Source organism: Balearica regulorum, chromosome 2 (genome assembly GCF_011004875.1).
Source record: "Balearica regulorum gibbericeps isolate bBalReg1 chromosome 2, bBalReg1.pri, whole genome shotgun sequence".
Lineage (NCBI taxonomy): Eukaryota > Metazoa > Chordata > Aves > Gruiformes > Gruidae > Balearica > Balearica regulorum.
The window spans coordinates 161,225,708-161,243,213 of record NC_046185.1 but is presented as its reverse complement, the minus strand read 5'-3'; the positions used below and the strand labels follow the sequence as shown (position 1 = coordinate 161,243,213).

General features: G+C 41.4%; 1 protein-coding gene across 4 annotated transcripts in view; it reads right to left on the bottom strand.

Annotated features, from left to right (window-relative positions):
• Positions 1-1,877: 1,877 nt before the first annotated feature.
• The window catches only part of XYLB (xylulokinase), a 95,216-nt gene continuing 79,587 nt past the window's right edge, over positions 1,878-17,506 (bottom strand). For 3 of the 4 annotated variants that reach the window (XM_075746717.1, XM_075746716.1, XM_075746719.1), the window contains exons 16-19: positions 16,350-16,408; positions 12,392-12,479; positions 9,911-10,005; positions 1,878-2,161 (exon numbers count right to left, since the gene is read on the bottom strand). In XM_075746717.1, coding sequence (XP_075602832.1) covers positions 2,078-2,161; positions 9,911-10,005; positions 12,392-12,479; positions 16,350-16,408 — 326 coding nt within the window. In that variant the 3' untranslated portion in view covers positions 1,878-2,077. The remainder of the gene's footprint in view (positions 2,162-9,910; positions 10,006-12,391; positions 12,480-16,349; positions 16,409-17,506) is intronic. The other variant, XR_012834218.1, reaches the window with a different exon arrangement.

The following is a 17,506-nucleotide window of genomic DNA, read 5'->3' as shown; positions in this document are numbered from 1 at the left end:
GTGAGTCACGGCAAGGGGTTCCCACTCTCACCGCCAATGTGCAGCGGGGACAGGGGAGTGCTCCTACACCACTGTAACGTGAAGAATACGAATTCAGTCACCCACCTCCAGCAGGAACATAATCCAGCTCTCAAATACTCAGCAGAGAGATCCTCTACTCCCTACAATTCCCTGACTTACTCCCTAGGCGCATTACAACTTCTACAAGAAGGGAAGAACTTTCATTTCAGTCACTTTCATTAAACGAAAGTCTGCTTTATTCCCCAAAGAAATCTTACCCTAAGGGAAACATACGGGCACTGCAGAATGGTGCAGTAAAGTTTTCCCACTTGCACAGGGTGATTTAGGATGTTCATTCAAATTCTGCAACTTCCACGCATCTCTGTAGAAAGATCTCCTGGCTTGTTTTTTCTCTAAGATTTTCTCAGCCAGAGTCTACTTAATCTGGACTAAAACATTTGAAGTGCAAGAGTAGCAACAGAGCAAGATCAGTTCTTCTCAAGATCTCCAAGAAAGAAATGGGATATTGGTGGTATAAAACCCTAGTGACCTTCATGCCTTGCTGGGAGCAGAGCGCTACTTCTGCAGTCGCTCTCAGCACGACACAAAGAATTTCACAGCCATGACACCTGAAGGAGGGAAAGAAAACAATATAACCCCAAAACAGCGTGCAGATAAACTGACTCTGCTTTTTGAAACAGAAAGGAAGTGTGTAAGACTTCCCGCTTTTCTTCCCTTATTATTTATTTTTTTTTACAAAACTGATGTGAAGCAAAACATCGTGCAATGGCGTCTGTATCACATAAGGTCTTTGTGCTTTCCACAATTTATAAAATCCAACCACATCATGTTCTATCACACAACAGACTTTCCATAGTGTCATGTAACAAGAATTCCCCTTCTCTGAGGATCCCAGGGAGTCTTTGAAGACTCTAATCGTAGAATCACAGAGTGGTTTGGGTTGGAAGGGACCTCAAAGACCATCTAGTTCCAACCCCCCTGCCATGGGCAGGGATGCCCTCCAATAGACCACATTGCCCAAAGCCCCATCCAGCCTGGCCTTGAACACTTCCAGGGATGGGGCATCCACAATCTCTCTGGGCAACCTCTGCCAGTGCCTCACCACCCTCACAGGGAAGAATTTCTTTCTAACATCTAATCTAAATCTCCCCTCCTTCAGCTTAAACCCATTCCCCCTTGTCCTGTCACTACACTCCCTGATAAACAGTCCCTCACTATCTTTCCTGTAGGCCCCTTCAGGTACTGGAAGGCCTCAATTAGATCTCCCTGGAGCCTTCTCTTCTCCAGGCTGAACAATCTGAACTCTCTCAGCCTGTCCTCATAGCAGAGGTGCTCCAGCCCTCTGATCAGCTTCGTGGCCTCCTCTGGACTCTCTCCAACAGCTCTATGTCTCTCCTGTACTGGGCCCCCCAGAGCTGGACGCAGTACTACAGGTGGGGTCTCAGAAGAGCAGAGTAGAGGGGCAGAATCCCCTCCCTTGACCTGCCGGTCATGCTGCTTTTGATGCAGCCCAGGACAATCAGCCTCCACACCACAAATCTCCCCATATTAAAGAAAGATGGGATTAAGTCAGTGCGCTTACGCTTTCTGTTGGTTTCATGTAGGCAAAGATATAAACATCGACAAGTTACAGATGTACAGAAAGATAGTTTCAAAAGCAGGAGAAGTTGTGGAATTAAGATACTGTGCTAGATAGGTATGAGGAGAGGCTGGCATGCTAAACACATGGAATCAAAGCTCATGGAGATGGGTAGAGTGATTCAGATATAAAATGGACTTGACTTTGTCATCCAGCTATTCCAAAACAGAGAGCATGATCTGAAAAGTACCCAAGAAAAACTGAAGTCACACAGAGCAACATGATGCTTTTTTTAATCAGTTTTTCAATCACAATGTAATTTTTAAACCCAACACACTCAGACACAGACATTTAAAATTATTTGTCTAGAAAGAGGAACAAAATGATTTAAACAACTCCAGTAAATTCTGAGCAAATCTTTTCTGATCTTCTCCTTGGGAGTCCACTCTTCAGCTGACTTATAAATTTTGTTTGCTTCTATTTTGCAAGACAAGAAGAGGTCGGGTTGTAGATAACCTTCTGTTCAAGCTCAGCATATCTTTTCAGAAGTGGACGATAGAGCTAAAAACAAAAAAGAAATAAATATGTCTAGGTTGAAAAATTAGATTTTTAAATCATGCTGCAGCTAAAAACCATCTTCAAAGCTGAAAAATGCAGCATCTTTGTAGGTACCTGAAGGTTTGGGGTTTTTCCCCCAATTTGCTCAAGAAAATGCTGCAGAGTCTTCCTTTTTCAAATGTCACAGTCCTTTTTACCATCTCCTTTACAGCTTAATTTTATGACATGCACAGGTCGTTCTTATTGTGGCTGCATTCTCGCTATAAGCAGAAGTCATTACTGCCAGAGGAAGCAACTCTGCTAAAGTCACCTCTCCCAGTCCGACATGCCCCCTCGGTAATAGCTGTCCTGATCACCCAGGCAGAACTCCTGTCCTTGCCTCCCTCCGCTACCTCAGGATGGATCACTGCCTCTGTTCCCTCCTCCTCTGCCTTGCTAATAAGCATACTGCCACCCCCTAGCACAGTCAAGCATCACTGTCAGAAAGGTCCTCCTTGGCCAATATGATGATCAGGGCCTTCTAAAATACACTTCACACTCCCTCTCCCGCCCCCCTCATACTCCCGTATCTGTTTGAGCTTCTTCTCTCCTTCACATCTTTCAGAGCCACGACTCTTCCCAACAATGAGCTACTTCATGGCCAGGCTCCTCACTCCCAAGGGGACAAATGGAGATCCAAGTTCTTTCCACAACTACGCAGAGTATCTGAGTAGCTTTTTGTACTTCCCTAGCTAGAATTCTCCACGAATTTTTAGATCCACAATTGTTACAACCATAAAAAGAAGAATCAAGACTCAAACATATGCAAAACCCCAGATTCAAACACACCCTATGCTTTTGGATATGGGCAAGATCCATGCTGGGATTTGTTTCATTCTTTACCTTCCCCTTCCACTTCAAAGTCATCACAGGACATATCACAGAAGATGAGCTGCTTGTATGTGACTAGGGTACATAGCAGAAACTCTAATAGAGCCTAGCCCCACTGCTGGCTCCAACCCCAAACTGTACTTCATCTAGATCTTGGAGATACACTTTCTTCCTTATCTCCTCTTTCTGGTTTTAACTCTCCATCTAATAAAATCAGCAGTTTGACAAGCCGTACCAGGACAGCTTCACTCATTTGCTGGCTTGAGCACAAAGAAGGGACTGCCAGGAGCCAGTACGGGGTCTGGTACAGGCTCGAGCAGTCCTTAGAAGGATGCCATAAGGTCACATCCCTGCCGCAATGAATTCCAGGGGCCGCCAGTCTCGTCTATGAGCCCTCTGCACTGATGTTATTCATAATCAGGGCAGTCTCGCTCCTGGCTCCAGGTTCAGAGAGGTTATAGAGCCATAATGAATCATACCCAGTAAACTGAATTACTGCTCTCATGAATAAGTGAGATCCAGCATTTAAATGCATTTTATCCTTTTCCAGATAAGAGCCACAGCCGACAACTGTATATGCACGAAAAATTCAAGAGGAAGATGTTTCAAGTGTAAACTGTGAGGCCATAGGAAGAGACAGGGTTGTTCTTGCGCGGTTTTATGCCCGGTCCTGCAGTAGCCTCAGTGTCTATAACAGTCACGCTTTCTCAGATGAAAGTAAAAAACCATCACACAGTTTTCTCATTTAGGAAATAAAGAATTAGCATCTTTTGTTCTTGTGTTTCAGCTGATGGCAAAATATCCAGTTTCTGTGTTTCCCTCTTCCTGAACGACAGTTTTTATCTCTTCATTCCCACTTCCACCTTCCACGATGGCAGGGGAGAGCGGCTTAATGGACAAATTCTGCCACAGCAGCCTGTTTTCATCAACTTCTCCCTCACCAATCAGATGTTACAGAAGTTGAAGTACATTTCTTCAGCAGATTAAGTATATCAAGAGGAAGAAGAGAAGGAACATCTACAGCAAATGGAGAGAGACACCGTTCACTAGCCAAGGCCTGATGAGGACAGCTTTAAAACCCATCTCACAGTGACTAACTGAGCCTTACTGTGTCTTAAACTTACACTCTTTAAAACAGAGAAACCTACGCACTCCTACTTCTGCAACAGACTCATTCAGTGACTCCAGGCAAGTCATTTAACATGTACGTGCCCCAACTCCTCTTCTCCACAGGACAGCGAGACCGAGATCCATGGGGATTTATGCAGATTTACGGGGTTAGAAAAGAAAATGCACCACTATTATGAAATGGCACATGACTCAGCATGGTGTTTTTAACTAAGTACATGAGGGCCTTGGGGGCTCAGTGAAGTGCATATATACATTCTTTTCATGTTCCCAAAGAATGTTATTGCTCCCATTTCTACTAAATATGCACATCAGAATAAACAAAATATTGAGCTCGCAACTATGGCTATACTGGGAGTCAGTATGTCAAACAAAAACGGCTCCTTTATTCACTGAAGCATCAATAATCAAGCCTCGCTATTTCTTACTTCGCTATTCTGTAAATTTGATAAACCCTAGGCGCTTCAACAAAGATTCAGCACAACAAAGCTGCACTGGTAAGCGAGCTCAGGCACTGAGAAAGCAGGTTCCATATTACTTACCCAGCAGTATTTTTACAAAATACACAACAGTGCATTTACTAGAAGGCTGGGAAGTATTATTGTTCATACATCACTCTAAATTAAAATGTGTCAAAATAAATGAACCACATTTACTGATACAGTTTCTTTTCCTGTGTATTTGACTTAAGCACTTAACTTGCTAATTGAGAAAATTCAGGCATTTGCAATAAGCTTCCCAGCCATTAGTGTAAACGAATGTTGCATTATGGACCATCTGAAAAAAATGCAAACAAAAAATTAAGAATATTCCTTGTACTCTATTCTTGTTCACGTGGGGTAAAAAGCAGCACAGTTCAGAGGGCTAAGCCAAAGTCTTAAATTCCTCTTCCTCAGGGAATTTGGCTGTAATACCACCAGTACATCATGGCTGATAAGCGCAGCAGTACTACAAGCTTTTCACAAGCAGTATTTTACAGGCCAGCTTGACACCAGCTGAAGTTTGGGACCAAAGCAGTGCAAGTCCCATGAAGTACAGAAAAGAAAAGACAAACCGCACCAACCGAGAACATGGCCTGAGCACACCCAGTTGTGTCTGAAAGATGTTTCTCCACGTCTGCCGTGACTGAACTGCCTCTGCACAACCTCGGGCAACTCATCCTAAGCGATTCCAGGAGCCTTTTTCCTGAGGCACTTATATGGATTTAATTTTATAATTGAGGTCCAAAGGGAATAAAGAACTCTCAATGATGCATAAAAACTCAAGAACATAATTTTCCTCTCCGTCATAGCCTCAAACCTAATATATCAAACCATGATATTTAACAAAAATAATTACATGTATCACAACATGAACCTTATTATTGTCCATAATTTAATTATTGTCCTTGCTATATTACAGCCTTTTCTCCTGCTTATCTCTGTAGCCTACTCCACGACATCATTTACAAACCCTCCAGTTCTCTCCTGGGACAATTTGGCCACACTCCGACAGTCCCACAAATAACTAAGAAAATGCTAATGACAAATATTGCATTATAACAGAGAATAACTTAACCTGCCCTCCCTGGAAAATGGATTCAAATAAACATTACCTTGCTCTCTAGTCCAAATCAAATATGTCATCCTCGTACCATATCTCACCATAGCACCAGCCTATGAACTCAACAGGGCTTTCACTGTTTCTTTGTACGATATTTGGGACAAAGGGACATTGTTCCTTCTACTCTCTAAAGGCAAAACCAGCTACAAATTATTACTACAAGTGACAACATGGATCCTGCTAGCCCCTGCAATGCCATGTTAGCCAACTGATTGGAGCAATTCAAAATTTACAAATTACAAAGATGATACTGATGTTTAATCTACCCTGAATAGATTAAAATTAATCAGTCCTTCGCAAACACTTGCTACTTTTGATAGGTTTCTTTTTTCTTTTAAACCAAACTCAAATTATGTGAAGAGATTTACTTAAGAAAAATTTATCTATTTTTTACATCATAGCAGTTGTTCACCTTTCTTGAAACAGAAAGAATACACTTAAAGCAGAAAGAATATAACAGTGTCCAGAAATACTCTGAAGACTCTCCCAAGGAACCCACCTCAAACAGTTACTTTATTTACTTCGGATATTCATTCTGTAAGCCTATCTTAATCAGTTTAATAGGTAAAAAAAAAATAAATATCAGCTTCACAAATCATCTTAATCAATCTCCCATCAATATCTATTATCATATTTTTGTGGTTGTATTATTATTACCTACTTTGCACGAAATTACCAACCTAAACCAATTCTAGAAAACAACCTCTCTCCTCCAAAATCTAACTCAACAAAAATATTATTATTTTAAATCAATAAATAGGTCGTTATAACCTTCTGGGTAATAGGGTCACTTCTATAAATCCACCTACTTACAAGGCAATTCACCAACGTCAAGAAAACCTGTTAGGTCTACATTTTCCTTCTTGAATTTTTGCAGGATTAATACATCTCAGTAGAGTCAATAATGCAATCAAAAATTACACATCCAGAGGCAGTGAACTGCACTACGCCTACTCCCTACAAAACCCTACAGGACACTATTACAATAAATCTGACACTATGTCAAAAGCACAGAGCTCGTACAAACACAAGTGATCAACTCCAGATAATCATGTTCCCTCTCATGCTTTTTTGCTTAATTAACCAACTAGCCAACCATCTCTGTTTTAATAGATTACTAAAATAGAGCTGAATTCTAATGCCAGAATAATAGATTCTGTCTGTTAATATATATTTATTGGTCTAGAATCTCCTGGTTATTTCTGTCATGCTTAGTGGTTCTGATTAATCTTTTTCCTTTGGGGGGGAGAGGGTGTAAGGAGGCTCCAAAAAGGTGAGATGACTCTCTAATTTTTGCTGTTCCGAAAACAGGGGAGAAGAATTCATTAGGTCAACCCACAGATGACTGACTTCAGCTAGCCTGGTAGAGTAAGTGACCAGAGACTATAACCATGATGCTTACTACCAGAATACCTTATGACGTGTTTGGGTATTGACAGAATTAGAAGGAAGCTCAAGTTGGGTGAGCCTCCACACCCTATAAGTATACTGTGAAATCAAGATGGTCTGCTACAGGATAAAATCACTTTTTTGCCAGACAAGTCGGAACTTGTGGGACCTCAGTTTCCACTAACTACTAACTCATCGCCCATCACAAGCTCTACTTCTCCCATCTTGTGACCATACTCCATTTTACCTGCCCATCAGCTTAACTGAACCAGAAAAGCTTTTCCTTTTTGAAATCACATTCATTATCACAAATGATCCTTCAGGAACCAAAGAAACACTTTTTGCATTTTTGGTTCCTAGAAAGCCCTACTGCGTGCGTAAGCCTTGGCAACGAAGCCACATCAAACTGTTGTTTGACCTCTGTCTGTAAGAGGTTTTCCTCCCTCCAACGATCTAACACATGTTGCCTCCGACCTATACCAGGAAGACAGGATGAAAGCAGAGCAGATTACTGTGTTATGACCTGTTTTTTTCTCACCCTGCCAAGATTTAGCTGTAGCCATCCAAGAAATGTAGGGAAGCGGTCTGGGGAATTTCACATTGGTTAGCCAGACTCTTTCAGAAGAGCTCCTCAGTGAGACAGAACTTAACCTCAGGATGACTTTGAAGTTTATAAAAAGAACCGTCATTTAAGTGAAAGCCTCTAACCTCAACGGAATGAAATTGGATGGACAGGGAGATGCAGCTCTGTAAAAAACAGAATCAAACTGACTCATCACATTATGAATTTTTAGCGCACTGTTCATGCTAACACTCTGTATTACTGACAGGCCCTCTGGCTTTCTGCAGTTTCACAGCCATGAAACTAGCCAGAGAATCCACCATCAACTGCAAAATTATAAGACAGGACAGGGGAAAAAAAAAAATGGTATGGAATACGTAATTGCAAGAAGTTGCTTTTAATGGAATGAGGCTGGCAAGCTAAACTAAAGCGCAGGAATGGTTATTCCTTCACACGCTGTTTGGCCACTAGCTTCTCTATCATTCACTCCTATCTAGTGAGGCAATAATTCACTGCTGTACATCATTTAAAACCAATAAAAAGATGTGCTATGAGAGCCAGGTCTAACCAAGTGGAAAAGGAGAAGAAAAGTATTGAGAGGGAGATAATTAACTCTTTTAGCTTCCAGGCCACTTTATGCAGACAGTAAAATAGAAAGAGGCAAATGAATTCCCCACTGATCTTTCCAGTTAGGTTAGCTGGGCCCCCGCAGGGGTACAAGGTGCTTGCTGCTCTTGCAAGGCCCCTGTGAGTGACAGCTGTATTCCCTGCCCTTGAGTTTTATAGCTGAAGCAGCATCGGGGGTCAAAAGCAGGTCTCGGAGCACTCGCCACCTCCACGCAAGCCAGCCTGGCAGCTTTTCAGCAGACAGCATTTTTTGGGGGGAACAGGGCAGCAACGTGAGGTTGAATCAGACACGGGGGATCTGCTCCTGAAGTCTATTCCCTGCAGAAGGCTTCGGCTGCAACACGCACGATACAGGGCATTGCTGTTAATTATTTTATCTTTTAAAATGAGGGGGGAAGGTTGAGTAAATGAGGTCAGATCAATCAAGTTTAAATTATTCAATGTCTTAATATTTCTGAAGGGGACTTCTATTCGATTACTGAGCTCCTCCATCTCAGTTAATAATTAAATAATACGCTGGCAGGCACAATGCAGCGTGATCATTTCTATTATTACTCATGATGATATCTGGTGCTCCACTACACATGTAGCTGGGAGTTAGTAGTTTTGGCAGATCATTAATTTTCCAGTTTAAATAAAAGCTTTAAAACCTTGTTGCCTGTAGTTAGGGCACATCCAAATCTCATAAATGGAGAGTGTAAGGCTGTGTCGATGTCAAAGAAGTTTGTGCACAGCTGAAGACAGAGTTAGATTCACCTTTGGTTATTTAAACTTGTGTTCTCTAGGAATTTTGCTATATTGTATTTGGTTTTTATTACTGGACATTATATTTCAGAAGCTGTTGTAAACTAAGGCCTTTAGCACCTGATAGCAAGAGTTGCAGGGCTGCACTGGAGAGCCTGAGACAACGATTCCTTCCTTGGTTTTACAGAGCCTGGCACCACATAGTTACCAACAACAACAATTTCTTTTGCTTTATCTGCGTGGCGCCATAAAGCACAAGCTTCACCTTCAGATGTGCCAAAATTCCCAGGATGGGCACAGTACCAAAGACCTGCACCTACTGAATCCTCCCAGTTGGCACGCTTTCCAACTGGGAGCTACAAGTAAAGATATACAACTGCTGACCACTGTTTAAGATCAGAGAGGAAGGATTTTTGGGGATGTTTTGCAAGAGGCCAGAAAGCACCACCACCACACCTTTTTCCATGCTGCTTGCTTCAAACAAGTCAAGACTATTTTGTCATTATTATAAGCTACAACCTGACAGAACCTGAATCCAAATTCAACCTATGTTATAACTTTTTCTGTCCCTTAAGGAAAAGACATTGCTCTCTGATCACACTCAGTTCGGAAAAATCACTCTCGTAGACCTGGTTGGAGTAAATCAGATTATTGCATCATTACAACACCAAAGATCTCCCAAAATCAAATCTACCTTTACAACAAGGAGCAAGAATTGTGTAACCAAATGTTTCTTAAATTAATCTATTTTACTAGAAGAATTAATAAACCACTACATTTTGAAGCAGAGAGGAAATGAAAAGGAAAATGGTATTCCCAAGCTTGCTCACCTCCTCAGCCCCAGCGGTTGGTGTAACAGCCAATTTAGGCTCCGGTGCTAATTTCACGACATCAGCCAAGGACACATTCGTCTCAGCTACAAGGCCTGCAATAAGAATCACAATCCTGATCAATGCAAAAAAGCACGATGAGGGATGTGCCTTGACTCCCTGGCAAATTAATACATTATATTGATCTTCCCTGGTCAGGTCAGCATTCAGGATTGAAGGATAAATGGCAGAAGATCTTACATTCCTACGCGCTAGCCCGGGAAGTGAGGACTCTGTGATTGAGTTTTTGCCAATCACTCAGTTCGTACCCTGGAGAATAGTAAGCAGCAGAAATGCTACTCAACAATATCAGTAATTATTTATGGTTACAACAATACAGTAAACAGCAATGAAAATATGTGGAAGCAAGGGATTCAAGGACAAAATGTGACTAAATTAAAAAGGAAGAGAAATGAAAACACCGTGAAGAAAATATGCTACAAATTATTAAATATATTTATATATAAGGAAGCAGAATAATAGGGGAGTTCTGCTACTACAGCATTTTGCTTTGCAAGTGAATCACAGCATTTCAGGAGCTCCTTGTTATACCTGCTAAGAACCCCAGGCTAACTGCGGAACACCCTACTTGTAGATGTACACCGTAATATTATTAAGGAGCCCTTGCCATCAATATTTCATTTATATTAGCAAGTCTTCACTTTTACTCAATTCCTTTGCCTGGCCAAGAGTGAGTCAGCTGAAGGCATCAATCAAAAATGCCATTTAGAAAACACACACAGCAAGCCCCTGGGGCTTGGCTGGCAGAGTACCTGAGCTAAGGAGTCCTTCCATCAGCATGGCATCTGAAATCTTCACTCAAATGCTCTGTCAACCAAGCCTCAAGATTTCACATGCCAAACTGGCACAGGGAATACACATCTTCCATACGTACGAAATAACTGCACAAACTTTAATGACAGCTCCACGTTTCACGTGCATTCATGGACAAGGAATTTGCCTGCAGCGTTAGGTGCTGGGAAGCTTCTGGTGGCTTCTGAAGCAGTAGGCAAAGTTTCAGTACAGAGGAAAAGAGTTTGGAAACTTGGCCCCCAAGGTGGAAAAAGGGTCCCACTGTGGCTTCATACATACTGATAATCTAAAAGTACTGTTTGCACTGTCCTGCAAAAGTGTACTTTGCCTGACAGAAGCCTCGTGTCTTTTCTGGAAATAAAGAGGAGAACATGCTGTGTGCATTAAACACATCGACTCAGGTTTTGGCTGTGCAATTTTCTGTGCTGTTTTCAAATGCAAGAGAGCATGTAGTCTTCAGATGCTTTAATGTGACAGCAGAATTTGCTTCTAAAATTAAAACTTGGCTGATTTCTTCTGATGGCTGATGTTACCTTTTCCATGCTTGTTGCAATCCCATGATCTTACATGAACTTCTACAGAAGCTATCCATGTCTTAAGGTCCAAATCCTGAAACTTCTAATCAGAAAAACTGAGGCTAACAAAAGTTGGCCTAAATAAGGACTTCAGAGCTCATAGAATCATAGAATCACAGAATGGTTTGGGTTGGAAGGGATCTCAAAGGTCATCTAGTTCCAACCCCCCTGCCACGGGCAGCAACACTCTTCACTAGACCAGGTTGCCCAAAGCCCCATCCAACCTGGTCTTCAATACACATTCCTTGATTTGTTTAGCTGTAAGATATTAGAAACAGTTTTAAAATACATGAATAAAATTTCTTGCCTGGGATGCAACTCTCGAAAGGCTGATGGCCCACCCTTAACACACACCTGGCATGCATTAATAGATATAAGTTAATTAACACTTTAAATCTGGGACTTGGACTGTTGCATTACAGGGAGTGATGTAGTACAGCAAGCGAAATGACTGGTCAACATAAGAGTATCCCAAGATTTATGCTTTTGCAAGAGAAAGCACATACTCAAGCATGGAACCCAGGACACCTTGCATATCCTTCGTTTTGATGTTTAAAAGCTGAAAGATGCATACAGGTTTAATAACAATCACTTGGTCAGCAGCATTGCTGGTCCTGTCATCCCTGCCTTCTCTGATCTTCTTTGCTAGGATTCATCTTTTGGTTTTACCATTTTACAATCCAGTTTACAGCCTGGTCCAGCCCTGGGCAGCAGGCTACACCAGCACCTTCAGTCGGCTGTATTCTGCCAAGAGCAGCCATGGAGGTAGCAACTCAACACATTTAGGTCCTAGACCTTCCCCTGCCAGTACCAAGTTTCCAGGCCCTATCCCTTCGTTGAGCAGCAGCCACCAGACTTGAATTATAACGTAAATGTTATTCTTGGGCCTGATCCAAGTGTACCAAGAGCAAAAAACCATCTTTGACCTGAGTGACCTTTCAGTCAGATCCACACAGCTTTATTCTCCCCTCATTTTCAGCAATGATAATCCCAAGTATTAACCAACTGAAATTAAATGCCCAGACTGCTCAGAAGTATCTCCTTACAGTCTTACCGTGAATTGCTCTGTAAGCACTTCCTAAACAAGCAGAGTTGGCAGTATCGATAGTGTACACCGGTGCATTGAACACGTCAGACAGGACCTGAGAAGTATCAGAGCATCAGTTACGCATGTCCATGAAAGACAAGGCATAAGCAATTCCCTACCACTCCTTAGGAAAACAAATAACTACCGTACAACCCAGCCAAGCATTTGGGTACCCACGGAAAGAAGCACCGCAGGCAACAGTGAGTCCGGAACTTGTCACACAACAGGGTATTGGTAAATCTGAACTAGAGATGGAACTGCAGCCAGGAAACAAAGTCCCATTTCTCTCCAGATCTCTCTACTGCAACTTCAGAGGAGTCTGGATTCAAGCGTCGTCTCCCTCATAAGCCCACAAAATTAGTCCATAACAAAGGCTTACATCAGGGCAAGGAGATCTGCTCAGGAACCCACAAACGGTGCCTGTTTTCTTCCATTGCGTTTATGGCTGATAGAAGCGGGGAGGAAGGAGAGAGGAACAAGGCACAGCTCCTCAGTTCTCAACTTTGGTAAAAAGAAAGCTCCAGCAGTATGAAGGACTGCTAAGTCTGTCTTCTTCACCTTCATCATTCCCATCGTATTAGAGTTGGCAGGAAGAATGACACAGGAGCTGATTACACAGTCTCTACATTTATCAGGAATTTTCCTGTATTCAAGGGATCCTTAGCTATGAAGATATACCAAGACACTTCTAAATTGGCTTGAGCAATAGAAAGAAAATTTTACAGGCAAAGAATTTGTTACGGTACCCAACACATACTAAAGTTATTCGACCACACATCGTTCTGCATTGAAATCAACACCAGGCATCTCGCATTCACCGAGTACGTGTGCTCTTCCCCACAGCGTAGGTTTAGGAAAACAGATACAGAAGGGGGAAAATGAAGACATATTTGGATAGGGACACAGGAGGTTCAATTACTTTTTTCCAAAAACATTGTCAACAAACTCTTTCCATTTTGGTTTCACCACCTCTAGGATTGCAGATGCCCCTCAGGCTGAGCAACACACAAAGCAGGTAACAATTCAGCTTTAACTTGTGCTGGTTTTATTACTTTTGCCAAAGGGGATGGTGTATCATCCAATTTACATCCATACAATCGAGTCTAAAGTAAGGCCAGAGTGTCCAGGAATCCAAACCATTTCGATTAGTGATCTGCAACCCCGATCCAGGAATTTACAGCCCTACTGATCACACGCCCCAGGGCTTCATAAAAGACGACTAAGAATTCAATCCATATATGCTATAGAAAAAAATATTATGTGGCATTTCTAAAGGATTTTGCCTCTTTCTCTGAAAGTTTGTGGGGAATCCGCAAATCAAAACCTTTGAAAATCACCAATTTTAATAATTTTAAACAAAAGTGGCTGGTTGCTAACTAGAATCCAATGACAGCCTGAGCTTATACACTTAAAACACTCTCTTTGGTAAGACAGACAAGTCAGTATTGCCTAAGTTCACTTGCAAGCAAGCACTGAGCAATACAGGAGCTTCAATGCTAGAGGACAAATGGAAAATTAATCATGGTATCTATTAAAAAGCCCTCTGGAAAGGATAAGGTCACAGAGTGCTGGTTCCACTGCCCATCCTGCCAGCCAATACTACTGTATTGTTTCGGCACATTCCCCATCTGTTTCTTCATCTCATCTCTAATAGGTATTTCTTGTCTTAAGCCTGAATTGTACATTCCTTCGGACAACGGAGGTCTTTTTTTTTTTTTTAATCTCTGCAGAGCCTTATACAATGCAACTCTGTACTGAATGCTAATAAGTGCTGTAATACAACAAATAATAACTACCTTTTGTGCCACCTGATTATAAAATTAAAATTATTCAAAGTTCATATATTTAGTAAGTCATTTGAAACTGTGGACTCTCTCATGAATAATTGTAAAAGAAACAGTTAGAGGTTTTACTGTTAAAAATATTTCACTGTGTTTCATGTGGTCATTAATCAAGCACCACATATGTTATAAAAAGCTTCCCAGAACCATGGAGAAAACTGCCCTACTATATATACACTATATATATATATAAAAAAACCCAGATTTTCTTAAGTTGCATCCTTTGCGGTGTAAAATATAGGAGTTACTGAATGTTGATTAATTAAATGATAGTCTTTTGTAGCCCTGAAACAAATTATCCAAAATTGACCATGATAAGGGTGGAAGCTGTTATTCTTCATGCAACTGATATGGTTTCTGAGGTTTTGATTAAATTAAAAAGGAGGATCCAATTAACCAGTGATTGAATTAAGTGGATGACACTGTATTGATCATATTATTTTAAGACACTTCTAATGAGTTTTAAAAGCAGCTGTATTGTTACAGATGAAGAGCAAGAACCACAGCCACCGCTCTCCCAACCCCACAATTTTTCAGCTGTGGATGTTGCAGAATTACATGTTATAAGAACATTCAGTTCTCTGTCTTCATTCCACAGCAAGGAAATCCTCCTGGCACCTAAATTAGAAATACAGCTTTAAAAACAAACTCATCTATTAATCCAATCTCTTTCCTGACATATTCTTAGTAGAATTACTCCAGTAGGGACCAATGTTTTAAGCAATTAACATATCAGTTAATTTTCCAACGTCAAGTTCCTAAGCAAAATAACCAAAGCAGATGAAGAGAAGTGACATCTACAGGCAAAACATGCCAAATTTGTTGTGTTCCAATCAGCCGTACAACCAATGGTTATACAAACATGTGGTTTAGATGCCTTACGAGAGAGAGAGCTCTTTGCTCTTCAACCTCCATTTGTTCCAGCTCTGGTTTTGCAGAGCAGACGAGCTTCCTTTCATACGATTGCAGTTGTCAAAGAGTACGGTGCGTAGTTGAGGCTGGCCTCTAGACTCTCTCTAGCTGATGGAAAGGGATTGGTATTTCCAGAAAACAATTCCCCCTGTATTGACTAACTTCAGTGCCAGGACTTAGCCCAAGATGAAGACAGATGCCTTTTGGTGTAAACATCTACCTCCAGGCTCAGTGTCTGCACCTCTAGTCAAAGGGGAGCTTGTCAAGGCAGTCGGTGGAGAACAGAAAGCTCTTTGGCTCACCCGGAGGGAGACATCCACGTCTGATAAGTTAAAACACCATCCGGTTTCCTTTGCGCTGTAACTGACTGGATGTCCCCTGACTATTGCAGGATTGACAGATGGTATACAGACATCACATCGCAGATGACTGGATTCAGGCAAGATGAATCCCAACCCAGATGTTTAGTTCTGTGACAGCAAAAGCCAGGCGAGAGGCCTCTCGCCATGTGGGTAAGCAAGGCTTTGCCATATCTCAGCAGGCAGAAACAGAGAACTCCGTTCTCAAGGAAGCAGAGGAAGGATCTTAACCAGGGCTGGATGTGCAGAACAGCAGCAGAAGAGGAAGGTGGGAAGAGGGAGGACAGACTATACAGAAGCATCTTCCCCTCAATATGTGACACAACGCTAATAAGTAACTCAGAACAACAAGGGCAGGGTTTGGGGGTTGGTTTGGGGGGTTTTTGTTTGTGTGGGGTGGGTGTGTTTGAGTGCTCAGCACTAGCAGAATCCCCCTCTAGTTTAAATCCATGGTCCAACTTTGATCTGAATGACAAAACCTGCAAAAATCTCAGGTATTGTATCAAGTCTCCTCTTGATTTCTTTGCTGATTGATTTGATTTAAGTGATGAGACCTGGAAATCACCAGTGCTTCAGATCCACATTCATAAAATGAGTCAAGTGTAAAAAAACCTTTAAAGTTCAATACAAAATTAGCATTGGGCTAACAGTTTCCACACTAAACCTGAAGAAAAGCCCCAAAGACCTGCAGCAGATTCACAATCCCATATCCACACCTTCCTGTGCCGCTGCAGTGATTTGGATTCAGTACATCAAAATAAAAATGCAGACGTAACTAAAAGTTCAGTTCAAAGGATTTCATTTTCTACTTACCTGTAAGATCTTTTTATTGTGGGATGCACCACCAGTAGCCAAAATCCTTGTTCTGGGCACTGCAATGCAATACAACATATAGATCAGATTTAAAGTGCATATTGTTGAGATTTGCACTACTGAACCAAGCAATGAGAACAAGGAGGTGGGAGTCAGATGGTCTGGGCTCTCTCTCTAATTTACCTGCTGTAAAAAAGGAGATAAGACTAATTACCCACCTTTCCAAGGCACATTAGAACACTTCCTTAGAAGAGGCAACATAAATATTGCAGATCTATTGTTATTATAGTGCTATCAAAGTCAGGGAGATTTGCAAAAGAGATATACAATAAGTAAGGCAGAGTGTTATTATACTACAGCTCTGGTTTGAGGTCAGATTGGTCTGGCTCATAGCTGTATATATACAAACTGACAGATAACCTTTAAAATCAGCAGTATTTTCCAAACTTATCTCCTTGTAACATTCACAGTCAGAGTTCACTGAAACCTGGGCAATCCCTGTATGGCTGAATGACAAGGAAGTGTGTCAAAAGGTAATTAGAGATGGTCTAAGTCACTTCAGTAAAATAAAAAATATCTGAATCTTCATCCAACGCAAACCCACAGCTTTGGGGGCGTTAAAAAAAAGTATCCTGCATTCGTTAGTCCTTAAAGAAACACACTCTTCCTTCTCACATTCCTGAATGTCTGTCCTGTGCCTCATCATTTATTTGTGTGCATGCTTCTCTGGAGCACGGCATGCAAGAAGCCATACATCTATCCAGAACCACCATTCAACATCTATCCATAACCACCATTCAGCAAGGCAGTACGAACGCGAGTAGTCCAAAAGATGTCACTGAAATTCTTCAAAGGCTTAAAACAAAATAAATGCATAAATACTTTGATATCCTATATTTAAAAAATCTAAACACTTAATTACCCTGATTTAGGGTAATAATAAGTGACACCATCATGTATGCTTTCCCAAAAGAGGAATTTTACTGTGGTTATTGTTTTGTTATCTTAACCTCCTTTTCAATACAAGCTAAAGGTAATTTATTTCTCGCAAGGCCAAGTTGGCCAACTTCTATTGATGCCCTGAATAACTTATTGTCAGTTATCCTTTCAAGTATCTTACTGACAAAAGCCATGAAGATAGAATTAGAAATGAGATG